The sequence below is a fragment of the Sorex fumeus genome, unplaced genomic scaffold (genome assembly GCF_029834395.1).
Source record: "Sorex fumeus unplaced genomic scaffold, SorFum_2.1 ptg000032l, whole genome shotgun sequence".
Classification (NCBI taxonomy): domain Eukaryota; kingdom Metazoa; phylum Chordata; class Mammalia; order Eulipotyphla; family Soricidae; genus Sorex; species Sorex fumeus.
This window is the reverse complement of record NW_026606089.1, coordinates 11,701,654-11,727,671: the sequence shown is the minus strand read 5'-3', so window position 1 is coordinate 11,727,671 and position 26,018 is coordinate 11,701,654. Positions and strand designations below refer to the sequence as shown.

General features: G+C 55.6%; 1 protein-coding gene across 2 annotated transcripts in view; it reads right to left on the bottom strand.

Moving 5' to 3' along the window:
* Positions 1-10,692: 10,692 nt before the first annotated feature.
* Positions 10,693-26,018, bottom strand: part of ASCC2 (activating signal cointegrator 1 complex subunit 2) — a 45,753-nt gene continuing 30,427 nt past the window's right edge. For both annotated transcript variants that reach the window (XM_056116525.1, XM_056116526.1), the window contains 10 exons: positions 25,764-25,832; positions 25,487-25,561; positions 24,177-24,357; positions 22,292-22,506; positions 21,228-21,347; positions 14,018-14,111; positions 13,812-13,942; positions 13,123-13,222; positions 11,838-11,917; positions 10,693-11,366 (listed from right to left, as the gene is read on the bottom strand). In XM_056116525.1, the coding sequence (XP_055972500.1) occupies positions 11,195-11,366; positions 11,838-11,917; positions 13,123-13,222; positions 13,812-13,942; positions 14,018-14,111; positions 21,228-21,347; positions 22,292-22,506; positions 24,177-24,357; positions 25,487-25,561; positions 25,764-25,832 (1,237 nt within the window). In that variant the 3' untranslated portion in view covers positions 10,693-11,194. The remainder of the gene's footprint in view (positions 11,367-11,837; positions 11,918-13,122; positions 13,223-13,811; positions 13,943-14,017; positions 14,112-21,227; positions 21,348-22,291; positions 22,507-24,176; positions 24,358-25,486; positions 25,562-25,763; positions 25,833-26,018) is intronic.

Here is a 26,018-nt window from a genome sequence, read left to right as displayed (position 1 = left end):
GATTACTCCATGGCTTTGAGGCCAGCCGCACACGCTAGGGGAAAAGGCAGCTCAGATAGAGAAGGGAGCACCAAATAAAGGGTGTTGGGAGCTTCCTCTCAGGATGGGAGATGCGTGACGAGAGTAGACTATAAACCGAACATGATTGCCACTCAATATCTCTTTTGCAAGCCACAGCACTCAAAAGAAGAGAGATAACAAAAGGGAATGCCCTGCCACAGAGGCAGGGTAGGATGGGGGGAATGGGGGGTGGGAGGGATACCGGGATCAGTGGTGGTGAAGAATGGGCACTGGTGGAGGGATGGGTATTCGATCATTGTATAACTGAAACCCAAGCACAAAAATTTGTAAGTCTACAACTGTACCCCATGGTGTTTCACTAATAAAAATTTAAGGGAAAAAAAAAGGAAAATAATGCTGGAGGGGGTTAGAGAGATAGTATAGGGCTTAAGGTACTTGTCTACCCCAGTTTGATTCCAGTATTGCATGTCTCCCCCAATCTTCACCAGGAATATCTCCTGACCATAGAGCCAATGGGAGCCCCCAGGACCACCAGGTATGAGCCCCTTCAATAACAAATAAATAAAATGATGCTGGAGTGCCAGAGGTCTAGCTCAGTGACTGGGCACCTGCCTTGCATGCAGAGACCCAGGTTTGAGCCCCAGTACCGTGTGACTCCCCCAAGCACTTCTGGGAGTGGCCCCCTAGCACAGAGCCAAGAGCAGTCCCTGAAAACTGCTGGGCATGGCCCCAAATCAAAATCAGTACAATATAATATAATACAATAATGCTTATGGATAGGAACTAAAATCCTAGAGATGGTTATTTAAGATGGATTATTAGTGGAGTTTTTCTCTCTTTGGTTACTTGTGTGAGCCACACCAGGCCGAGTACTGCTTCTGTGATAAGGTGTGTGTGTGTGTGTGTGTGTGTGTGTGTGTGTGTGTGTGTGTGTGTGTGTGTAAAATGATATAAGTTCCTAAAAAGAAATAGATTCGATCCCTAACCAGCCGGTACTCCAATAACAAGGAACAAGGACTCCAACAAATGAGTTTGAAGTCTTCTGAGGAAAGGACAGAAATCAATGAATTTCAAATGTCTGAGCAATGTGCTCAGCTGACGGGAATACAGATTCCCCCAGCGGGAGGCAGCAGCTGGCTTGTCACAAAGGACAGACACACTGGACCAGGATGGGCACCTCCTGGTGCCACGGGACATCCTATACAGGTCAGATTAATGGCCCACTCTGGGCATTGAGCTCCAGACCAGACCCAGCAACACTGGAGCCCCATCGGGTGGGCCCTGCTCACTCTTTCCATTTTACAGGTGAAAAATGAGACTCAGAGTGGTTCAGTGTCTAGCCCAGGGCAGCACAGGACCAAAGGTTCCAATTCAAGACATGTTGCTGCAGACTCTGTGCCTGTGTACCAGTCCATGCCTGGACCAAAGAGGCAGAGACTGTTTCCTTCTTGGTCTGCTGTGCTTGGGTTTATACACAGACTGAACGCCCAGGGCAGACTCCAGCAGGTATCGAGGATGAGGCAATAGTGGAATGCAGAGGAAGCGTGAGCTGGGCTAGGAGTGCAGGGGTGCCATCCGCCTGCCTCTGCTCCTGACCTGCTGCCTCAAAAAACCCTGCATAGAACCTTCCCTAACTATTCCAGACTTTCTCCCCTGCACCCAGCGCCCCTGCTCAAGCGCCATCCACAGAGCTCTCCTCCATTCCTGACACAGGAGGCCTAGGCCAGTGGTTTTCAATCTTTTATGAGGGGGCTGCTGTATCTTGTGGGCATTGCTTATGGGATGCTCTTGCTGGTGTTTGGGGGACCAAGTGGTGCCTGGGATAGCATCTGGGTCTCCAACACAGGAAGCATGAGCTCAGTTCCTTTGGGTTTTTTGCTTTTTTTTGCTTTGTTTGTTTGTTCTTGGATTTTTGGCAATGCACAGGGGTTACTCCTGGCTCTGCACTCAGGAACTACTCCTGGTGGTGCTCAGGGGACCATATGGGATGCTGGGAATCGAACCCAGGTTGGCTGCGTGCAAGGCAAACGCCCTACCTGCTGTGCTAATGCTTCAGCCCCAAGAGCTCAGTTGCTTGAATCCTCTCTCTCAGCTGGTCTTCAACCTTTCAGAGGCAGCCACTGTGTGTGCCAGTCCACAGTCAGGGGTTAATGGCCCCTGCTGCCGGCCAGTGGATTCCAACCTCCCCTGCTGGGGAAGGCACCGTCAAGAGCAGCAGCTGGAAACCTCTGGCCTCGGCTGCCTCCAACCTCTTTTCACAAGCCTCCGGATTGGGGTGGTGGCTGTGGGGGCAGCTGTGCTCCCACCTGGGTTAGGGTCAGTCAGGCCTGAGCCCGAAACTCTGCTAGTCCCCATCAGGCATGGGGTGGTCCTCTGTGCCTCAGTGTCCTCCTGGGGAAAGAGGACCATGAGCAAACCTCACAGGCGAGATGGTCCTGGTGAGTGCTTGGCACACGCCTATTTTCGGGACAGGGGATGCAGAGATATTGTCTGGGACACAGGAAAGTGATCGAGCCTTGGAAGGAGGGAAAGGAAGTCGGGAACAGGGTTTGAAAGCAGCTGTGACAAGTGGGGGCGGGAGTGGTGCTGTTGGGATGATTCAGCTACGCGGTCCCCCCTACGCCAGCCTCTCAGCCAGCGTTTCGTGGGTTGAATGTGCTCGCTGGGTGCAAATGCCCTACCCGCTGTACTATCACTCCAGCCCCTTAGGACAGTTCTATTATCTTGCAACAATGAGTAAATTAACGGGGCTCCCTGCACAGGGCAGACATATCAGCCAGCACCCAGACAATCTCTCTGCGTCCCCAGGTGATCTCACGTTCAGCCTCTCTCACTGTGGGGAGCCCTTATCCCCCACCCCCACCCCCCACGTCCCTCTCAAGCAGCCCTTATCACGTTGCCACACCTTTCACCATGTAAAGAGTCCTCACCAAGTCCTTCCATCTTCCTTCTTCTGAGCCGAGCTGCCTTCTGCCTCCTCCCAAACAGGCCTCCAACAGGGAGGCGACTTCCCACCTGGAGCTTTGATTATATTTGATATCTTATCTCAACTTGCTAAGCTTTTTGCCTGTGTGCTGAGTCCTCCAAGAGATACCTTTCTCTTGGATGGGGAGGGAGGGGGCGGGGGTGGGGGAAGACTATGATGGAGTTGGATTGGACAACTATGTTTGGCCTGAATTCCTACTCTCCTCTCTCCTGCCCTGCTCCTTTCCTACAGATTGACAACTATTGGTTAGATCAACAGAGATATGGTGTTTAGAATAAAGGAGGTGATAGGTTCTCTTTTCCATGCTGAACTACAGGAAGAGTATTGAGACTTCTGGTCAAGTTACAAGTGACAGGGAGACAGAAAAGCTTTCAGTAACTGGCTTTGAATCCTGACTCAACAGTTTCTCAGTCACACTTAATGTTGTCACACTCACGGTCTAGCTTTGTTTTCAAACTGCAGGGAGGCCATATTCTGTTACATGGGAAACTGAGCAGGGCAACCCCTCTGGGCACCTCTGATCTCCTTACTAGGCTGAATACTCATTGTCTTCTGTCCATCCCGCTCCAGTGTGTTAAGACTCTTCTGTGTCCAGAGGCTTCTGGGAGGAGGGCCCAGAGGCTGAGCCAAGAGATGGGGAGAGGAAGGCTGACGAGTGGATGAGGAGAACATGTTGTCTGTCTCCAGGGGCCCCTGGACAGGGGCCAAAATGTTATGTCTGAGGACACATGTCCAAACTCAGAATTCTGGGGTCCCAGGGTCTTGAAGAGTTTTAGAGATATCCTTATCTGGATTTCTTCTTCTCTTTCTTTTCTTGGCTTTGGGGTCATATGAACTGCATCACCATGAACTTAGAAGGCGTGTGCTCAGTCCCGCATCCTGCCAGCACCCCCAGTTCACAGACTGCAGCCCACAAAGGTGCCACCCCCTCCCTCAGAGACAAAGGCAGGGTATGACGAGGCCCACAAGGCTCTGACTGGAGTCCAGTCCCTGGTCTGAACGGCAAGGCCCAAACAAGCCACCAGACATTCTGAGGCCCCGGAAAAGGGGTGCTGGTTATGAGACAGTGCTCGGGGAGGGATGCCAATGCCTCTGTGGGCACTATGGGGCCCAACATCTGTGCTGCCCCACACCCTCACTGAGGGGCCTGTTGGTTTTTTTTTTTGGACCACATTTGGTGATGCTCAGGGGTTACTCCCGGCTCTGCACTCAGGGGTCACTCCTGGAAGTGTTTGGGGGACCACATGGGATGCTGAAGATGGAACCCAAATTAGCTGCATGCAATGCAAGTGTACTACCTGCTGTGCTCTCTCTTTGCCCCTCCCCTATATATTAAAATTAATTTAAAAAATAATTTAAAAAAATAACTTGCCCATGAGGGCCAAAGTCTTGACGTCTAGCGTCTAGTAAAAAACCATTGGCAAGAATCCAGATGGGGCCAGAGAAAGAGCATCATGCATGGAACTTGCCTCGTACACTACTGACCCTGGTTCTATCTCTGGTGTAGGATAACATTGGTTTGTCCTTTCTCCCTTGCCACAGGGAGCTTAGGTTTATTGGGTTACACCCATCATAGTGCTCCAATTCACTCCCATTCCTCTGTGTTTATCTGTAAACTCTTCTCTGTGCTCTCCTTCCCAACCAGTTAATCACCTTTTCCCCCCTAATCAGATTCTGTTAACTTGTAAGATCAGATCCTTCTAAGGACAATGAATTTGTAAGTTATGTCTTACCTTAAAGCAATGTCCTCTCTGTATGGACACAGGAAGACAGTTAATATTATGCTTTGTAACTCGGGAGTTGATTGACGTCGAATGATATTTACTCCTGGGCATCTGCTTTCTTGACTCAGTTGCCTCTAGTTCCTAGCACCTCAAAAGCAGGGTCCCGACGAGGAACTGAATGGACCCAGGTCAAACTGTGAGCTGCCCTGGCATCGAAATGGGCCAGGCCAAAGCCCCACTATACTCAACTATAAGTTGAGAGCATGGTCATAGACAAATGCTGTCATGATCCAAAAGTAATGACGAGATTAGGACCCTGCTGGGGTTAGGAAGACTAACCTGGCCTGAGGACTGTGGTCTATATATAGTGAGATGACCTCAGGAAGTTACTGGGTCAGGTGAATGAGACCAGTTGTAGTTACTGGTTTTGGCATATCGAATACACAGCGGATAGCTTGCCAGGCTCTTCCATTCAAATGAGAGAACGAATCCGGAGTTCTGACATCCGTCGACGATCAAGGATCAGGGACGCTGTCTCATATGCCAAGGTGTCGAAAATCAGATGGGCTGGTCACGTAATGAGATTTAAAGACGACTGTTGGACTAGAGCTGTTACTGATTGGATTCCACGGGATGTCAAGAGACCGCGTGGCCGCCCACCTACCAGATGGTCAGACTTCTTTGTCAAGATCATGAACGATCGGTTTGAGGCCCTCCATGTTCCCGGAGCGAAGAGATGCCATTGGGCTACACTAGCACGCGACAGGAACAAATGGAGACGTTACTGGCGCCCGCTCGAGCAAATCGACGACTAACGGGAAGTTAAGTGATAAGTGATTAAGTGACCTCAGGAAGAATCAAACCTTAAGTTTATATCTCTTACTGTGCTCATACAGAATGACTTTGCTAGAAATATTAGTAGATTTACTACAACTATTTAAGTGGATTACTAGCCAGGAAAGAAGAAAGCGACACACCCTTGTTGGGATCCCACCCTTGAGTGGGTTCTTCTAGTAATCCAGAGTAATCTCTTTACATGAGATTTTGTCCTTGAGTTAGTCTCCTGGAGGAGTGGTCTCACCCCTCTTTGTTGATTTGTTAATGTTCAACCCACCTTCGTATCACCACCCTACATGATTGCTATATAAACTAAGACTGTAAGAGCGGAGGGGGCCGAGTCAGATCCAGAGGCCAGAAGGAAGTGAGGAATGAGGAGGAAGAGTGAGGAGGAAGCAAGAAGGAGAATGAAGGGGGTCAGGAGAGAGAGAGAGAGAGAGAGAGAGAGAGAGAGAGAGAGAGAGAGAGAGAGAGAGAGAGAGAGCAGAAGGGGAGTGGAGATTGGGATAAACTACAATTAACACCGACCAGCCTGCCCTTCCCTTCGTTCTTCCTTTGCCTATCTCCGTCAGACTCCCTGGGGTGGGGGAAACAGCCTGAGACCACTGAATGCAGGCATCAAGAGAGATAGATCGCTGCCAATCTTTCGAAAACACACTCTGGTATCCCATATGGTTCCCTGAGCCTCGCTAAGAGGGATGCCTAAGGGCAGAGTTATGAGTGAGCCCTGAGCACAGCTTAATGGGACCCCAAATCTTCCCCTGCCAGATAAAGATATCTCCAAAACTCTTCATGACCCTGGGACCCCAGAATTCCAAGTTTGGACATGCACCCTCAGACATAACAGATTATTTCATATCTGACTGTGAAATCAAAAAGGGGGGAGAGTTGGGGTCTTGGAGAGATAGTACAGTGGGTAGGGCACTTGCTTTGCATGTGGCCAACCCGGGTTTGATCCTTGGCACTGCATGGTACCTCTGAGCCCTGCCAGGAGTGATCCCTGGGTGCAGAGCCAGGACAGAGCCCTGAGCGAGGTATGGTTCCTCCAAAACAAAACAAAAGCAACCAAACACCAAAAAATAGAGAGTTGGGTCAGAAAGATAGTTCAAGGACTGAGCATAGGCTTTGCATGCAGGAGGCTTCACTTTGATCCTTGGCACTGCATGGTACCCTAGCAACACTGGGGGTGAGCCCTGAGCATGGAGCCTGTGGCATCCACTGAGCATCACTGAGTGTGGCCCTGAGAGAACAAAGTCCAGAATGCACAGAAATGGCAGCCCTCATCCTGCTGTGTTCTTTTCCCTGTGAGGCTGTTCTGTGAAGACCACATTAGGGAGAAGAAAACCGTAATTACCCACTTGGGCTCATGCAGCAGAAAACACACGCTCAATATCCTCAGTTGGGGAAACTAGAATTAAGCGCCCGTTTTTATAACACACACACACACACACACACACACACACACACACACACACACACACCCTCCATGGCAGGCAGAGATGAAACAGAGAAGCCGCCTGCTCGAAGAGGGGCTGTCTGAAATCCCAGGTTTAATATCGGTGGGAAATATTCCTCTATAGAAAGTAAATGCCCTTTAACCCAGGTTCTCTGGGTTCTGTTAGCTGGTGTGAAATTCTCTTGATGATTATCGATTACTGGAAGAGAATTTCTGTATAATGTGAGGTTAAATTTCAGCTTATCTGAAGATTCCCCCCACTCAGCTCCCCCTCCCATTCCCCAGGAACGCTCACATACAGGTATCAGAGGACTGGAGATGTCCTTTTTTATTTCTTGGAGAGAGTCACACCGGTGATGCTCAAGATAACTCCTGGCTCTGCACTCAGGAATTACTCCAGGCGCTGCTCCGAGGAACATATGGGATGCTGGGGATAGAACCCGGGTCAGCCAAGTGCAAGGCAAATGCCCTACCCATTGTACTATCCCTCCAGCTCCTATCTTTTTACTCAAATTATTTTTTATTTGGGGGGCCATAACCAGCCGGGTCTGGGGGTCTACTCCAACTCTGTGCTCAGATCATGTGGTGTTGGGGATAGAATCAGAGTTGGCAAAATGAAATTATCCTTTTTCCTTTTTTTTTGAGGGGGCGATTTGGGAGGGGTGGGCACATCTGGCAGTGCTTGGGGGTTCCTCCCAGCTCTCTGCCCAGGGATCACTCTTGGAGGGGCTGGGGGATCAGACGTGATGCCAGGGATTAAGCCTGAGTTGATCATGTACAAGGCAAAAGACTGACCCACTGCCCTATCGATCCAGCCTTCTTGTCTTGGCCTTTGATTTTAACTTTTATGTCTGGGGGTGGGGGGTGGGAGGGTCTCGGGCACCCAGTGGTGCTCAGTGGTGAGCGAGGGTTGGGTGCACACAATGCAGGTACTTGAGTCTGTACTTTCTCTCCAGCCCCACTGTCTTTTTTCTCTTTTGGTGGGGGCTCTAAAAGAGACATGGGGCTGTCACCAGAAGCAAACTTGGTACCCGGTGTGTGACCCACCCTGTGTGCTATTTCTACTGTCATTTCCTTCTTTCTGTATAAAAGCCTGGGGGGATGGGAGGAGTGGTGAGAAGGTATGAGTGGGCTTTGGGGAAAGGAGATAAGATTGAGGCTAAGGCACTCACGGTGCCCGCAGTCAGCCCTGGTTCAGTGCCCCTGCACCACTGAGAATGACCCCCAAGTACAGAGTCAGAAGCTGCCTGCCCTGCACTCAGCAACCTCACCCCACCCCCAAAATATGGGTTGGGCTTTAAGAGACAATTCTGGGACTTTGTCTTGTTTTGGGGCCACATCTGGTGGCTCTGGGGTGACTCCTGGCTTGTCCTTGGGCACTGTGTGGTGTTGGGATGGACCCTGGGCTTCCCTGCCTCACGGATGCCCGACCCCCTGCATGCTGATGTCTCTCCAGCCCCAATCTCAAGTCCTTGAACCCCCCCATCACTTGTGCTCTCTGACTCCGCTTTCTCATGTGACCTGCCTTCTGAGGATTCAACAGGCTACTGCAAGGAATGAGAGTTTGCAGCACAAACTCTGGCCACAGTAGGAGCTCAGTAAGTGTGTTTATTGTTATGGGTCATCATCATCTCAAGACCAAGACTCTCATCACTATTTTCATTGATGCATTTACTTCCAGAATTGGTCAGGATGAAAAAAGAAAAAAAAGGAAAAAGAAAGAAACCCCCCATCCCCATCCCAAACCCAACAAGCTTAAACACTTTCACTCTGCAGGTGCATTATCAACTATCTTGCTGCCAATTTTATTTTTTTTAAAAAGAGTTGTCTCCCCTGCCTCTAATTCATTTACAAAATTAAAAAAAAAAAATCTCAAGTTGCTACCAAGTATTGACTGACATCATTTAAAGGGCTACATAATGCTCCTGTACCTTTAATGGATCTATTGTGTTTGGTTGGGTTCCCTCCCTTAATCATGTACCCCAATCTTCTGGAGAAGCAGGGGCAGGTCCCCCAACATATTTCCAGCGCAGCACCCCTGGCTGGCTAAGGGGGGCTGTCACTCAACAGGGATCTGCAGACCCTGCTACCTGGGCTTTGGGTGAATCCGCCCCCCTCACATCCCAGGGGTTCCTGGATCCCCTTTTACAAACTGTGACAGGTTCTGCGCCAGCCACATCTCCCAAGCCCAGAAACACTAAACACTAATCACAGACAGTCCCTCCAGCCCTGCCACTGGGGTTTAGAAATAAACCCGGAGGTCTGTGGTCCTCTCTGGGGTGGGTCTTTAAGCTTCCTGGGAAATTCCCATGATAGTCCCGTTCTCTGCCAGGGTACAAAGAAGGCACTTAGGATTTCCTGCTTAGGAGCAAAGGTGGGGCTGGTGGACCAAGTGGGAGGGCAGCTCAGGGCCCCTAATTTAGAGCCCCTAATCTCTCATCGCCGTGTCAGCATTGCCTATTTTAATGGGCACCCAGTGGAAACCATTCATGGGGCCACTCTACAGCCGGGAAAGCTGAGCAGCCAGAGAGAGGGAGGGGCGCGCCCACCAGCACCGTTCTGGACGGCCCTGGACTGTTTGGAGCATCCCTCCTGGGACGCCCTCAAGCTCGGAAATGAAAAAGCACACAGTTTCTCAAGGGAGACTAAGCCTGACCTGGCGCTGCAGTCTGGAAAGTCTGAAAATTGCCTCTTCTCTCACATCCTGTAAACAAGGATGTTCCTCGGAGGCCTGAACACCATCCCAGGTGGTCCGGAGGTCCAGGTGACCGAGTGAAGGTGAGGGGGTTCGTATTGGGCACGGCAGGTAACACCCAGGAGCACCCCCCCACCCCCACACTTCTCCCATCCCTATTGGACTCCAGGGCCAAGAAACTGGAGTGGGGGCAGCCTCTAGCTGAGTCCCCGCTTTCCGCTGCCGCCTGTCAGGACAGCTCACCCGGGGCTGTTCTGCATCTCAAAGGTACCAGGAGAACTGGCAGGACCCAGAGCAGCCGCTATTGATGCCCGCTTGTCCCAGCTGACCTCACCGAGCTAATTCGTCAGGCGCCCGTCTGCCTCGCTACTCTGGACACGCACCCCAACCCCGTGCAAACAGATGACACCAGCGTCTAGGGGGGACCTGTCACGGCGCAACCAGCCAGGGGCTTTGGCTGCCCCAGATGAGCCCTGCGGTTGCTCATCCTTGATCGGTAGCGTGCCAAGGCGGCTTAGGAACCAGCGGCCTGGCAGCGGTGGCACCCAAAGTCAGCGGGCCGCGCCTAGGAGGGGGGCTGGGGGGACAAAGTCCTGGTCCCACTGGCTCCACCACGGGTGGGTGGTGACAGCCTCATCTGCTCCTTCTGGGCCCCACGCCTGCGGTTTCACAGGTTCTTCCAGAAGGCACTGAGCTCTGTCATGGCCTATGCTCTGGCAAATGTTCTTGGGTCAAGGTACCAGGAGATGGAGATGCAGGCCTGGGGGGCTGGGACCCCTCATGGTCCTGGGTCCTCCTGCACTGCCCATTCCTGTTCTGCTGCCTCTTGACGGGGGCCCGGGCCTCGCCTCTCTCATCCATGCTATAGTGCTAACGGGTACGCGCCCCCCTCCCCAGGGTGCTGGTCATGGAAACTGAGCTAGGGGGAAGGCGTGGAAGGTCTCAGCCCCACGGCCAGACTCTCCAGAGGCAGAGACCAGAGGCTCGAGAAGGGGGGTGATCTGCTCAGAGCCCCACAGCGAGGGGTTCCCATGAGAGGCCAGCCTGCGGGGGTGGGAGAAGAGCCCAGTGGCCACGGGGGCCTCTTCTGCACCAGGAGGCAGTGGTCACTGCAGAAGGGGCAATGATCAGGGATCATTGCTCCAAAGGGTCAAACACTTTATTCGCAGGCCTGGTTGTTTTTGTTTGTGAGTTGACAGGTGTCCTGCCGTCCAGGGAAGGGCAAAGGGGAAGTGGTCTCGTGCTGCTCAAGGCCTGGGGGCCTGGGGCTCTGTCCCTGTCCTGTCGCCTGCTTGCCGGCCCCACGGGTCCCTCTGTTGTGGGATAAGGCACTGTGTGTTCTGCAAGAAGGCGCTCACGGCTGGCTGGTGGACGACGAGGCGGCCTTCTCAGGGACTGTGAAGCTGAGGCGGTCGAGGTGCGGCGCTGACCCGGAGCGGGTGTGGGGGTCCACCCCTGGCTCTGGCCCAGCTGCCTCAGGAGGGGATCATGCCTTTGCTCCGTTTGCGGTCCGCCATGGTCCTCCGGTTGTGGTTGGCGCGGGTCGCCTTGCTGGCCTCCTTCTTCCTGCGCTCCTGGGTGGTCTCCCGGTTCTGCCCGTGGCCCCGGGGGCTGCCGGCCACCGCCGCAGAGTTGTCATGCCGGTGTCTGAGGAGGGGAACAGTGCCCCCCCCAGGAGAAACCGCCCATTGGAAGAGGCTCTGGGCGGCAAAGGCCCTCCCCTCCGCAGGGTCCCAGGGAAAGGACGTGGTCTGTACCCTGATGCCCAAGTCCCGACTCTGGGACAAGAGGGCAGATAATAGGCTGGATGGTCAGAGCTCAGGGGAACTGGCCAGGTCTGGGATTGACCTTCTCTCTTCTCTAAACCCCCAGAGGTGCCGCTGGCTAAGCCGTGGGGAGGAACAGCCAAGAAGAGGCCAGGAGGGGGCCTGGAGATGGGTTCCCGAGTCCTCATGGGTCAGGTGAGGAGAATAAATGATAGCAGTGGCTAATCTGCAGGACTGGGTGGTGAGAGCTGGACTACTTTACATAAAGCCCTGAGGGTGCGTGGGCTGGGGGCCCAGGCGAGCCCCCTCCAACCCCCCACCCCGCAGCAAAACAACCACTTAAGATGCTCACCCCTTCCTGGCCAGGAACGCCAGGCGCCGGGCTTCCGCCTTCTCTCGCAGCACTGCGGGGTCCTGGACAAAATGGTCAGGCTGTGCGGGGGAGGGAGGGAAAAGCGCGTGTTCGTGAGCCGGGCGAGTCTCTGCTGGACTGAAGCTGGGGGAGGCCTCCACGCGGAGTTGGGGGGAAGCCACCGTGGGGCCGGGCAACACCCCCCAATGGAGCCGAAGAGGGGGACTGTGAGGGGTCTGAGGCTTCTGGACACGTGTCCCATAGGAAGAAGGACAATGACACGGGGAGATGGTGGGCAGCGGTGGTGGCCTGGCCAGCAGGAGGGCCCACGTAGGGCCGAGAAAGCCGAGAGGGCAGCCTTTGGCAGCTGACTCTCCCCCACTCTGGGTCAGCCACGATGTGGCAGGAAGCACTCCTCAGGACCCCTCCTTTTTGGGTCCCGGCTGTTCTCAGGGCTTATTCCCAGACCGGTACTCAGGGTTGCCTTCCGGCGGTGCCAGGCAAGCACCATAACCCCTGCACTCTCTTTCCCGTCCCTTTAGGGTCATCTTTATACCAAGAGAAGGAAGGGGTTGGCCCAGGAGGGCGACACTGTGACCGAAGGAGCTCAGACAGACTCTAGTGACCTGTGCTGTTTAAAGGCACAAGCAAAACAAGCAGAACCAGCAATATTTGAAAAACTGGAAAATTTGACAGAAGGGTTCAGTCCGGGCGAAGTCTGTGTAGAGCGGGCCCCACGGGTGCTGCCCGCCCCCTGCTCCATCTCTACCAGGTCCTGCTCCTCATCTGCTTTGGTGGCCTGGCCTGGGACACAGGGGACATGAGGGGCTCTGGTGAGCCCAGGCTGCCACCCCGATTCCATCCAGGTTGCTCCGCTCTTGTCTGATTTATATGCCGAGGGTCTACTGAACCTCATTTGAAGACAAAGCAGAGCTGCCACAAAGGGATCTTCAAAGCCACAGCCTGGCTGACCCCGGGACCCCTGGGCGTTCCATCCTCTCTCATCTGCGGAGTTACCATCCTGGGCACGGATCGCAGCCCCAGGCACCTGGGACTCTGATGTGCCCCCACAGTCCCGCCAGGAGCACAGACTGGAGAGGTGTGAGCTCCCAGTTCTCCAAGTAGACCCCTCTGCTCCAGAGGCAGTGATGCTGGGGCTACCTTGAGACTCATGGAAGGAAGGGCGGGGGTCTGCGGTGCTCCCAGTCCCCCCTTCAGAACCGAATCCTCCCCTTCACTGATCCCCGCCCCCGCCCCCATGCCTGCCAGGCGTCATAGAAGGTACCTTGGGGGCCTCATCCTCCGCCTCCTCTTCTTCCTCCTCCTCTTCCTCCTGCCCTTCCCTGGGCACTTTGGTTCTCAGCACCTGAGGGGTGGTGAAGGGCCTGAGGATTGAGAGAGAAAGTGACATCAAAGATGAGAGCCGGGAGGTGAGGGGGGAGAACTCCAAATGCCAGCTCTGCCTCCAGGCCAGGTCTAATGGGGGTAGGCAGGGAAGCTGAGCTGGGGCTGTGCGTGTGTGTCTGTGTGTGTCTGTGTATGTGTGTATGTGTGTGTGTGTGTGTGTGGGGGGGGGGTTGCATGTCTCCAGTCCTTCCCAGGGCAGCTCTGCTTTGATCTGTATCAGGGAATCTCCATAAGGTTCCACTGGGCAAGTTTTCTGCAATTAAGAGAAAAAAGGCAAAACTACCACAGGAGGGACTGGCAAGATGGTTCAAAGGCACAGGCGGAAGCCCTGAGTTTGATCCCTGGCACTGCATGGTTCCCGAGCACTGCCGCGACCAACGCAGCACAGACCTCTCGGTGTAGTCCCAATCCGAAACAAACCCGACACCACTAAATGAGACCAAGAGAAAGTGGCTGCATTCAAGAGGGGCCAACCAGCCGGGGTGTGAGAGGGTGTGGGGAGAGGGCCCTGGGCCCCCCATCTGCCCTGCCCCCTGCCCCCCCCCCCACCCCAGCGTACAGCCTCACCTGCGGCTGATGAGCTCGTCATCCGAGTCGGCATCGTTGGCGCCCACCTGGTTGCCGTCGTACGTGTCGTCGTACTCGTCCTCGTAGCTGTCGCCTCGGTAGGACAGGGCCTCACCTGGCTGCAGGGGCACCTGCAGGGGCAGCAAAAGCAGAAGCTGGACGGGCGCGGGGCGCGGGGGGGGTGTCCCAGGCCCGCTGCTGCCTACCTCCTCCACCACCACGCTGTACTGCTCGTAGCGCTGCCGCTGGGCGTCCACATCCCGCTTGTCGTTGAGCAGGCTCCGCGCCGTCTCTGGCTTCCTGGCAAGCAGGGGGGAAACACACCATCAGGCCCCCAAGGCCAGGGGCTCCTCCATCCCCCTTAGGCCGGCCACACCTAGCACTGGCGGGCATGTGGGAGGCCAGGACACTCGGGGCTGCTGGTGCCCGTGGACCCACAGAGGGCACTGGTCACTGCAGAGGGCATCCCAGGAGCAGTTAGACGAATGGAGAGTGACGAGCTGGAGAGGTGGCACAGGAGTGGGGCACTTGCCTTGCATGTGGATAACCCTGGTACGATCCCCGGTCCCCCAGCACTGCCAGGGACAAGGCCTGAGCGCCCCTGGCTGTGGACCAAACACTCCCCTCCAATAATAACCACAAAAAAAGAATGGAAATGTGGCTGGAGTGATAGCGGGTAGGGCGTTTGCCTTGCACGCAGGCAACCTGGGTTCGATTCCCAGCATCCCATAGGGTCCCCTGAGCAGCACCGCCAGGAGTAATTCCTGAGTGCATGAGCCAGGAGGAACCCCTGTGCATCGCCAGGTGTGACCCAAAAAGCAGAAAAAAAAAAAAGAATGGAAGCTAGGAGCCAGGGATATCACTCAGGCCAGAGGCATCGAGTTGACCTCAACACGGCATTGTCCTTCTCCATCCTGCCCACCCCCCGCCATGCCAGGGTGGCCCCTGTCAGAGTACCAGTGGGAGTGTCCAGCACCCCTGAGCACGGATTGGGAGCCCCCCACCCCCAGGAAAAGTAGCAGAGGCAGGGACGTAGCTCAGTGGTAGAGAAGTTCCCTTGTACGTGTGAGACCCTAGACTCAAACCCTGACCTCTGATCCCAAAAGTGTGTACATTTGGGCAATTTTTAAAAAATTTTTTTGCTTTTTTTGGGTCATACCTGGCAATGCTCAGGGGTCACTCCTGGCTCTGCACTCAGGAATCATTCCTGGCGGTGCTCAGGGAACCATATGGGATGCTGGGAATTGAACCCGGGTCAGCCGCATGCAAGGCAAATGCCCTACCCGCTGTGCTATCGTTCCAGCCCCATGGGCCAGGAAATTTTTGTTTTCTTTTGGAGAGTGACACCAGGCAGCATTTGGGGGGCTATTCCTGGTTCTGTACTTGGGGATTGCTCCCAGTACTATTCAGGGTACCATGACATGCCAGGGACTGAAACTTGGCTTTAGTATCATTCAGCCTACCGAGCTATCTCTCTGCTCCAGAAACTTCCCCTTGAGGTGTCTGCCCAACAGAAACTCTGGTTAAGGGCACAAGGAGGTGCCCTCAAGGATTTTCTTTTTTGGAGGGGGGTGGGGTTTGGGCTACACTTGAACGTTGTTCAGGGATCCATCCCAGGGGTACCGGGGAGACCGAGTGGTACTGGGGCTCAAATCCAGACCTCCTGCCTGCAAATCCTGTTTTCATTTGGCGATGCTGTGTCGCGAGCCCAGGGCTGCACACAGACAAGGCTCGTTGCTGCCGAGTCCTGGGCCCCGGCAGGGTATTTTCTTTTCCGCATTGCTTATCGCGGGGAGAAACGGGAAGCAATTTGTGATGTCAGGTTTCTCACAAATGAGACGGCCAAATGAGCCGTGCTACATCTGTATGACAGAACACGGTGGCAGTTCTCGAGAAAGACATTAATCTATTTGCGCTGACAGAGAAAGAAGTCTGAGACTTATTCCCGAGGGGGGTGGGGTGGGGGAGCGAGCTGCTGGGAAGGCGCACGGCACGATCCCATCTGTGCAAAAAGCAGAAAGTCGACCAGACGGCCCTGCACGTGAATGCAGAGAGGAAGCTGGTCAGCCGAGTGAACACGGAGCGGGCAGAGGTTATTTAAATCTTTTCTAAAACCAGCATTTAAGGGGCTGGAGAGATGGCACCGGGGTTAAGCACACGCTCTGCATGTGGCCGATCCAGCTATGACCTCCAGCACCACCCCAAAGATGAGTGGGAGCAAGACCTGAGCATGAAGCTGGGAGTAGCTCCTGAGCACTGCTAGGTATGGGTCCAAAACAGCTCTGCCTCTCCCCCCCCCCAAAAAAAGGTAAATAAATAAACATTTACGAAAGGGAACTAGAAAAGTAGAGAAACAGTATGGGGGCAATTATCTGCCATAGAGGCAGGGGGAGGGGTGGGATGGGGTGAGGAGGGTAGACTGGGGACATTGGTGGTGGAAAAGGTGCACTGGTGGAGGGACGGGTGTTTGATCACTGGATGACTGAAACTCAAACATGAAAGCTTTGTACCTGTATCTCACGATGATTCAAGAGAGAACCAGGACATCCCATAACTGCCGGCATGAAAGTTCATCTATTGGCACAGCTTCACAGAATCATGATCGAATCTTGTAAGAGAGCACCTAGCAGCAGAAATTTCTTGGACACACCAGCCCCCAGCTGAGAACTCCGGGGTGCCCTTGGGAAGGGCATAAACCAAGTCCATTCTGCCGAAGCCCTGGCAGCCGCAATTACACCCCAACAGCTGCTGCCATGCCCCTGGCTGGACTCTACTCTCCCTCGTCTGAGCTCTACAGAGATGACAAACTGCCAAAAATTTCAGGTACACCCTTTTTTTTGGGGGGGGGGGCTGAGAATTCTGGGCCTTCTCGGAGTCGGAATGGGCAACCTCCCCCGACCTCCCCAACCTGTACTTCCAAAAACCCCAGCTGCCATGCCACACCCATGATCCCCCACTGCCACCATGTAAATTCGCTGCCCAGTTAAATACTCTGGATCACGTGGCCACATCTGCAGCTGTGCAACACCTCCAAACTCTACAATACTAACACCCCCTTGGAGCACACCTGCTTGGATGGGAGTGTAACGCAGAAGCTAACTGAGCTCAACTAACAAAACACCGACACACAAGGCTCAACTAGCTTAGTAAACCCTCAGACAAGGACTCAATGTCCCCATGATAAGACAATTTACACAAATTTTCTTTTGCTGAAGTAGTTTTTGATCATTCCACTAGCCATGTAGTTGTAACAAGCAATATAAAATAAATCACTGCGGGCCCACTACAGGGGCAGGCTTGAGGGGTGGTTGGGAAAATGGGGGACAATGGTGGAAGGAGGGGGACAGTGGTGGTGGGATTGGTGTTGGAATATTAAATGCCTGTAACAAATCATCATGAACACTACGAAGTATAAGTAAAGTGGGGGGGGGAAGGAAAGGGACTGAGGAGGTTGTTCAAAGGGCCAGAGCACATACTTCACACGTGGGCGTCCCAGAATCAACCCCTCACCTGGCAGTTCGGGGTTGGTTCTGGGAAAGGCCCCTGAGCACCACCAGGTTTGAGGGGTGAGGAGGGTCCTGGCCTCTCCTTTACTTTTGTCTGCCACTTTGCAGGTCAGGCCTGCAAGGTCAACTCCTGCCAGGCTACAGGCAAGGAAATTGGGACGCAGTGGAGGCATGGTGGGTGGGTGGGTGGGGGCGCAGAAAAATGCCCAGGACTCTGATCAGGGCAGCACTATGGCTTTGGGGCCTTGGCCTGACTTGGGGCTTTGCAGACCCAAAGCAAAATCTGGCATGTCAGGCACATAATCAGGCCCGAGGAACAGAGTTTTGAGTCCTGCAGGGAAAAATCAATAGGAGATGGTCAGGCAAGAAAATCCAGCTTAGCTGTGAAATCAGGCCTTTGGAATTTATCTACGACAGGGGAGAAAAAGGGGGGGAGGGGGGAACAACAAAAAAACAACAAACACCCATAAAGCTCTGCACAGCTTTCACAAAAACTTATCCACTGGCTTTTGGTGCAGGGAGGGGCTGGCACTGTCTGTCGGGATGTTTGCCTGGAGATGCCAGGGGGATGGGTTAGCCTTTGGCTTCTTCCAGCATTTTGTTTGTTTGTTTGTTTTTTGTCTTTTTGGGTCACACCCAGTGATGCTCAGGGGTTACTCCAGGCTCTGCACTCAGGAATTATTCCTGGCAGTGCTCAGGGGACCATATGGGAGGCCCGGGGTCGAACCCGGGTCGGCCGCATGTAAGGCAGACGCTCTGCCCGCTGTGCTATCACTCTGGCCCCCTTCCTCTCGCGTTTCTATGAAGGGCCGACTATGCTAGCCAGGGAGCTGGGCTGAGGTGGGGAGAGACTCAGATCTGGATGTCCCCTGGTGGAATCCCACAGTTCAGTGGGTGTGACAGCCTGGCCTCAGCAGCCACCAGGAGAGGTGGGGACATGTGAGAGCAGGCGAGCAAAAAAACGATGGTGCTGGGGGACCACATGTGGCGCCAGGGACTGCCAGGCAGGTGCCTTATCTCTGTTCTCTCTTTGGCCTCAAGAGGGCAGTTCTTTCAAGCGTGGCGGCTCCTGGTTTCGTGGCTCGCTGGCAGGGCCAGCCAGGAAAGCCTGGCAAACTGCCTACCCGAGCTGGGGACAAGTGAGCTTGGAACGCCGGGTACCTCTTCAAGGAGAGGGAGTGGGTTCCCTGATGCCAGTTAGAGTCAGGAAGGAAAAGAAAACTGGGGTGAAACTACGGGGAAACATAGGTGCACTTGAGAGCCCCGAGTTCAGTCGGGTTTGGGAAGGTCAATGGTGGCACACGAGCTGTGGAGAGGCGGGTCTCATCCCCCACAGGAGGGCAGCGAGCCTGGGAACAGGCGGGTTCCCCCGCAGGCCGGTCCCCTTTCTCTTTCTCGTGTTCTCTGACCTGGCCTTCAAGTCTCTGAGCTTCCACGGGGCCTGCAGACGCCATAGAAGTCTCCTTTCCTGGGTATAGAACTGGGGGACCCCGGCTGCCAGGCACTTCACTCAAGGCTGCAGAGCCACTTCCTAAGCCACCAGCCCTTGCTGTGTTCTGCCCTCCACGATGGACGTGAGGGTGACCTAAGCGGGGAACAGAAGCGGAGCCGGCCTGCTGGCTCAGCGGGGTGGATCCCGGTCCTTCCCCCATGGGTCTAGGCAGGCCCGTGCTCTGGGAGTGCCCGGAGGCGCAGTGCCCAGGCGGTGTGTGCCACGGACCTTTCGGGGGAAGGACACTCACTGTCTCCGCTCAGCCCACGGCAGCTCTGGGACCTGTCCTTGGACTCATCGCCCCGTGCTGGGCCCTGGTGCACCTAGCCGCATGCAAGCCTGGGGTCCACAGCCCACACCCTCACCTTAGCCACTTTGTAACAGACTCTCATTTTCCTCACATCTTCCCATCTTCCCTTCTTGTTCTAGAGCCCTGTGTTTTGGCCCTGGGGTCCCGTTCTCCCAACGACCTGTATGGGGAGCCTAGAGCCTTCTGGGAAATCTCCTGGCCTCTCCCAGGAGAAGTGGAAGGGGCCAGTGGCTCTCTTAGCACTGCCACTTCTAGGGGTCATCAGCGACAGAACAGCAGCCATCCAGCGGCCTCGAGGGAACCAGCACTCAGAGACAGCCCATCTGCCTCCAGGACGGTGTGGCCGCAGGTCAACCCACATCTGCGGCCCCAGGGGCCCCCTCCTGATGCCTCGACCCTCTGTCAGTGCTCTGTTACTGCTGTCTTTCCCATGGTCTCTGTCCCACTTGAAGGAGAAGCCCAGGTACCCTGCTCGCCTTGCCTCCTTGTGTCTCGCATAGGATCTGGCGTTGCTAGTAAATCGCTTAATAAATATTTGCTGGATGAATAAATAAATAATGAATGCATCAACAGCGGCTTTGCTGTCCTGCAAGCCCGGCCCCTCGGCTCCCCTGCATAATGAGATCGTAAACAGCTGCCATCCAGGCTCTGCGGGCCCTCTCATCAAGGACACAGTCCTCTTTGCCTGCCTGCTCCCTAGTCGGGAGGTACCAAGGGCCCGTCTGGCCGGGGAGCTGGCTGGGGAGCATGGCCCGGGGAAGCGGAGTAATGTCTCCAGCCTGACTGCGATCCGGGGATGTTGCAATGGGGGTGACTAAGCACTTTGCGATGGCTTCCTGTTCAGCCAGCCAGATGGCTTTGGGGCTGCCCTGGGCCTGCGCCCCAAGCCTGGGCCAGTCAGGCGCCCAGCCTGGGGTGCACCCAGGGGGAAGGGAAGCCGCAGGGTCGCCTTTGCCCTAGGGGGTTCCTCTTGGCACTGGGCAGGGACCATCCCCTCCCTAGCAGTTCCCACATTTCTGGATGTCATGCGCCAACCAAGGGCACTGGGGGAGACTTCAGGTGACTGACAGAGCGTGGGCTGTGGAGAGTTTTGTCATTCTCTCCTCAGCCACTCATCACACCGTGGTGGTTTGCTCTTGGTGCCACCGGAGGAAGCCAGAGTGAACTTCCAGAGCCAAGGGCTCCTTACAGAATGGAAAACGGTCGTCGGCACCGGGCCCCTCACTGTGCTCCCCATGTTCTGGGGTCGCTGCCCCAGAGGCTCACTCAGCTGGGAAGGCCTTCCCCCACACTCCCTTGCCGAATGGGCTTTTCTCCAACTTTCTACTCCTGTGTAAGGCCCCTGCACTGGTGGCTCAGTGCAGGAGTGGAAGCCGGCATGTTGCCTCCTCTGAGGCGCCTGCTAGATTCATAATTTCACACCTCCGAGTCCTCGAGAAATCGCTCGGTGCAGACTCCGCACAGGGAGGGGCGGGGGTGAGTCCCCACGATATCCCGGCACTGGAAGAATAACGCACTGACACTGCACTCAGCACCCAGAAAAGATCGGTTGAGTGAATGCATGCATTAGGAAGGAATTCTTTTTTTTTTTTCAATGACATTAAAAAAGATAGGTGGGAAGGGCACAAACTTAAAAAAAAAAAAGTAATCCTTTTCACCTCCTGAAAAACTAACTCAATACTGGTCCCTCACTAGCTCACTCTGTTGACTGGCTGGTTTTTAGGCTATACCTGGCGCTGCTCAGGGCTTACTCATGGCCCTGTGCAGAGATCATTCCTGGTGAGCATGGGGGACCTTATGGGAAGCTGGGGATTGAACCCAGGTCCACTGAGTGCAGGCAAGTACCCGACCTGCTGTACTAGGGCTCTAGCCCTCACCGGCGCATTCTGGAAAAGCTCTGGGAAGCACTGCCGGGCTTCACCATCCAGAGATTCAAGGGTCAACACGACAAAAGACAGAAGAGAAACGGGGGTGGTCTTGGTCCTGCTGGCCTGCAGGGTGCCAGGGGCATCCTGAACTGAAATTCATGCCAGTTCTGTAAAGATGGGGGTCCTGAGCTTCCTTGGCTTCCACACCACACTGGCTGGGCCCCACGGCCACTGACTCACCTCCTGCCCTTGTGCACCCGGCTCAGGTCCACCGAGTCCCGGCTGAACACGTCAAACTCATCGTTCTGGAAGACGTTGTGGCGGGATGTCAGCAGAGGCGTGGGGTCGGGTGTCACCTGTCTGGAGGACGGCAGGGAGTCAGGAGGCGGGGATCTCAGCAGCGGACACCCACTGTGTCCTAGTCCCCCACCGGAGAGTCTCCACTCCCAGGTGGGCGGCAGCCACACCTGGGTCACAATCTGAAGCACAGTGTTCGCTGGCTTCTGCCTGGGCATGCAGTCACACCTGCAAGTGCCCCCGGGCACATGTGTCAGGCTTCAAGGGTTTTCTCTGCTTCTTCAGGGCTCCTGCTTTTGTTTTTTTTGGGCAACACCTGGCCGTGGATTGATGTCTGGCAGGTTTGGAAGACCACATGGGGTGCTGGGCATCGAACCCGGGTCATCCGTGTGCCAGGCAAGCACCATATCTGCTGTACTATCGCTCCAGTCTCCCCGCCAAGCTTCCCACCCCCCCGCCCCCAACTCTTATTTAAGACTCACAAGAGAACTGTGGGCTGGGCAGGCCTGGCTCACTCAACCTCTTTGGTGCCTCAGTACTCTCACCTGAAAAATGGGCACCAAGGAACCAAGGCCCTTGTGCAAAGGCACAGAGCAAACTGTTCACTTTTCAAATAAATCACATCTGTTCCTGGAGGTTCCCCCTTCCTGCAGACATGTCTGCGGGAAGCCCACTTGGGACGGTGGGAGGGATGGAGAAGCTCTGCGTGCGCCCTTGAGGCTGTCTGGGGAGGGTGGCAATGACTCTGCAGCACTGCAGGGCTCGGAGAGCCTTTGTCACCTGCCCTTGTGTCTCTGAGTGACTGTTCCCAGGAGCTGCTGCAACATGCCCATCTGGGCCCTCATGGCGCGCCCTGCAGGGGGCAGGCGAGAACCTTGTGAGGAGCCTCTGCCAAGGGCCGGGAAGCCTGGTATGGGAGAGGGTGAGTGAGCCGAGTCGTGGGGCCCCCAGAGGGAGAGAGTGAAGCGGGGGCCCGAGGCAGGTGGGTGCCGTCCGCCTCCTCCCACCTGTCCTGGCTGCGGTCCAGCTGGCTGAGGCTGGGGGCCAGCCGCTCCTCCAGGATGTTGTTGATCACCTGCTCCGGGTCGTAGCTGTAGTGCTCCAGGCAGGCCAGGATGAAGCCCTCGCCCAGGTCCGGCAGCAAGTCCTTAACTTGGGAGATGAGCGAGTCCAGCTCCACTCCGCTCACGGAGGGGATGGGGGCAGCCGCGGCCCCCAGGCACTGTGGAAGAGCCAGAGTGAGGCAGGGCAGGTGGGGTCCCAGCCAGAGCACTGGACACCGAGTCTGGGACCTTGTTTGGGTCTCGGCCCTGCCCTGACTTGGGACCTTGGCCCAAGTCCTTTACATGGGACTTGGCCGAATGACTCAAGTTTGTCTGCCTCCTTTTCCTCCCCTGTAAAAAATATCGGGAGGGCCCTCGATGACTAACCGGCGGAGTTCCACCTGGCTGTGTGCCTGTGGGCAGGGCACTTCCCCTCTCTGAACCTCAGTTTCCTCTGTAATGAAAAGGGCCCACTACACCCATCTCATGGGGACTGTTTCCAGTGGCTCAAAGTGATAACACACAAGTGCTGGCGCCGGGCATTGCCCATAAACCAGTGCCTCGGGCCCTTGTCCAGTTCTAACTGGTTGGAGGAGGGAGACGGCACCCAGCAGATCCAGACCGAGTGGAAATGCTCCCCTTGAGCTTTATATAATCTTTTTTTTTCTTTCTCAAGACATGCGCTCCACTGCTGGGCCATCTCCCTGGGTACCTTCAATTATATTCCTTTTCATAAAGAGGATTTGGTTTACAGAGAGCTGATAATGGCTTCATTTTCTGTTTGGTTAGGCTTTTCCTTTAAGGAAATTCACAAATCCAAACAATGATAACAACAACAACAAAAAAATAAAAACACCTCGCCATGACTCAGAAGCAAGAGTCAAAGAGGGGGAGGGAAGTAAAAGGTGGAGGGAGGGAGCTGTCACTCTCCCAGTCAGGGACAGTCGAGAGGGGGAGCAGGATCTGCCACTGGGACCCTGGGACGGCTGGGATCTGTGCATGGCCCATGGCAGTGCCGGGCTCCCAGGCCCCATCACCAGATGAGGATGCGCATATGACTGACATGCTGAAGGCTTCCCAGGTGACGGTGGCACGAGTCCCCTGAGCTGCCCACCCCACCCACCACAGGGCAGAGTCCTGGGCTCTGGGGCCTGTCAGCACAGCGGTAGTGCAGCTACCTGGTGACGTCTGCACAAGCCTGGGGAGAAAATACCAGAGCGGAGGTTTCCCGACTCGCCCAGGCTCAGGGGAGGGCTCCAGGTTGCCAAGGCATCAACCCAACCCAAGCAAAGCAGCTCCAGTGCTACCTGTGCCAGGGCCAAAGGGGCATTCGTGTCCAAAACGCACCACTGGGGGCGCAGAGTGATAGTAGTGTGTAGGGTGTTTGCCAAGCATGTAGCCAACCTGAGTTTGATCCCCTGCATCCCATACGGTTCACTGAGCAGCACCAGGAGAAAGTCCTGAGTGCAGAGCTAGGAGTAGCCCCTGAGCATCACCAGGTATGACCCAAAAAGACCAAAAACAAAACAAAAACAAGACACAAAGCATCAGTGAGGCAGGCTGGGGAGAAAACTCAATGGGCTAGCATGTGCTCTGCATGCGGCAGGCCCTGGGTCAGTCCCCTGCATCACATGGTCCCCTGAGCACTGCCAGGATGTAGCCCCCAAACAAAAACTCCGAACAAACAGGATGACTCCTTCACTTTCCAGAGGGAAGCTGGGTTCTCTCCTCTGACCCTGTGTGTAGCCCCAAAACCTGTTGATTCAAAAAGAGACTCATCCCTTGAGGGGGGCCGCCCACTGTCCCCACCTCGCTGTAGGGACACAGGTCGGGGCGAGCAGACACGTACCTCCTCATCCTCTGACTTCCCAGGCTGTGACAATGACCCGCTCACTGGCTCAGAAGCCACCTCAGCCCCGTTTGGCTCCTCCGTCCCTGGGGGCCCTTTAGCATCTGTGGCTTTCCGGCGGTCCACTCCTTCCCACGCACTCTCGACCGCCTGCAGGATGTAGGCAGCCCGCGTCTCGTCCCTAGGACACTGTGTTAAGGCATGCTCGCCGGTACTCGGGTCCCCTGCCTCAGTGTAAGGGGAGCAAGTTCCCCCTTCCCCCCAGCATCAGACATGGGCTTGTGCCGGGGAATCCCTGGGCTGCACCCAGAGGTGCTGGGGCGCTGTGGCAAACCACAGTCACGCTGGCCTGGAGATCCTGTAAAGAAGCTCTGGGTAGAGATGGGGACCAGAGCTGAGCCATGGGTATGAAAGGCTCCTCCTTCTCCTCTGCACAGACCATTCGGAAGGGGGTCTGGTGGGGGCTCAGCCTCTGGGTCTCCTGTCCGACCCACTGGGGCCTTTCTGCAAAGGGGACTGAGCAACTGAGTCACGACAAGGGTCCCCAGGAGCTGCCAAGCAGACCTCTGGGGCTGTCCTCCGTCCATTTTCAATCTAGAGTCTCACTGCCCACTGGGGGCTGAATTCAAGCAGGTTCGGCATGAATTCATGCCGAAGGTCCTGGGCTCGGAAGGTCCCAGGGCAGTTCGCTTCTCCGAGTCAGAAGGGTCTGCCCCAAAGGGTGAACTGACCTCACCACCCCGACACCAGGGCTTGCCAGGCGGACCCCAGACTTCTTCATGAGGGTCCTTCAGATGCCTTCAGATGCACTGGGTCATGCAGATGCCTTGCTCCCTCCTAAACACCCCTCAGAGCCCCCACCTGTGACCTACATGCCTCATCGGGGGCTCAAGATGGACTGGCTCTGGCCCCCTCTCTGGGGAATACTCGGCACGGGTCGGCCAGTCCCTCTGCCGTGCTTTGCTCACCCGGCACTTCCTTGGACACCCCTGGCCCAGGTTCTGCTGTCTTAGGGCCTCCGCTGCCTTCTCCCTTTCTCCCTGTAACCCCCAAGAGGCTGAATGACCTGTCCATCTCCCGCCCTACAGCTAGCTCCATGGGGGCGGGGCAGGGTCCTCCTGGCCACTGGCCTGGACCCTCAGTGAGCACCCAGAGAGAGAAAGCAGAATTGTCTCCCCTGCCGTGGCACAAAGGCTGGGCCCCGGGTGGGCCTCCTGGGAAAGCTGGCTGCTACCAGCCCCTGCGTAGTGCCTCTGGGACCCAGCCACCCACCTCCGACTTGTCAGGCCAGGGCTGCGGTCAAAGGATACAAGAGTGACGAGGCCTGCTGGAGCAAGCTGATGTCGTCGGCCACAGGGAAGAGTCCGTCATAGTCACGAAGGAACCTGCCAGGTGGACAGCATGTAAGAGGGACAGGGCTGGGCCCGGGGGGGCCGCTGGTCAGCAGTGAGGGGGCCACACTTGTCTCTGCTGCCCGCCCACGGATCCCCGACCCTGAATTCCCAGTGAGCAAAGGATGGGCTCTCAGGGATTCTTGGGGAGCCCCTGAGGGCTCCTCCTTGCGGCCCCCAGCTCGGCCACACTCACCTCTTCTCCTGCAGCAAGGACGAGAAGATCTGTAGGAACTCTTCGATGAAGCTCTGGATACTGTCACAGCTGCAACGGGATGGGGGAGACGCAGCTCACTCACTGCCCGTGACCTGCAGCCTCTCTCCACGCCGGCCCAACTCTGTGTGGCCTCGGGCCAGCGGCAGGAAAGAGGGAGTCTGTTTAGCACCCCCACCTCTGCCCAGCAGGGGAGGGGGTGAAGGCAGTGAGGGAAGCCTCCCAGAGGAGCTCGGG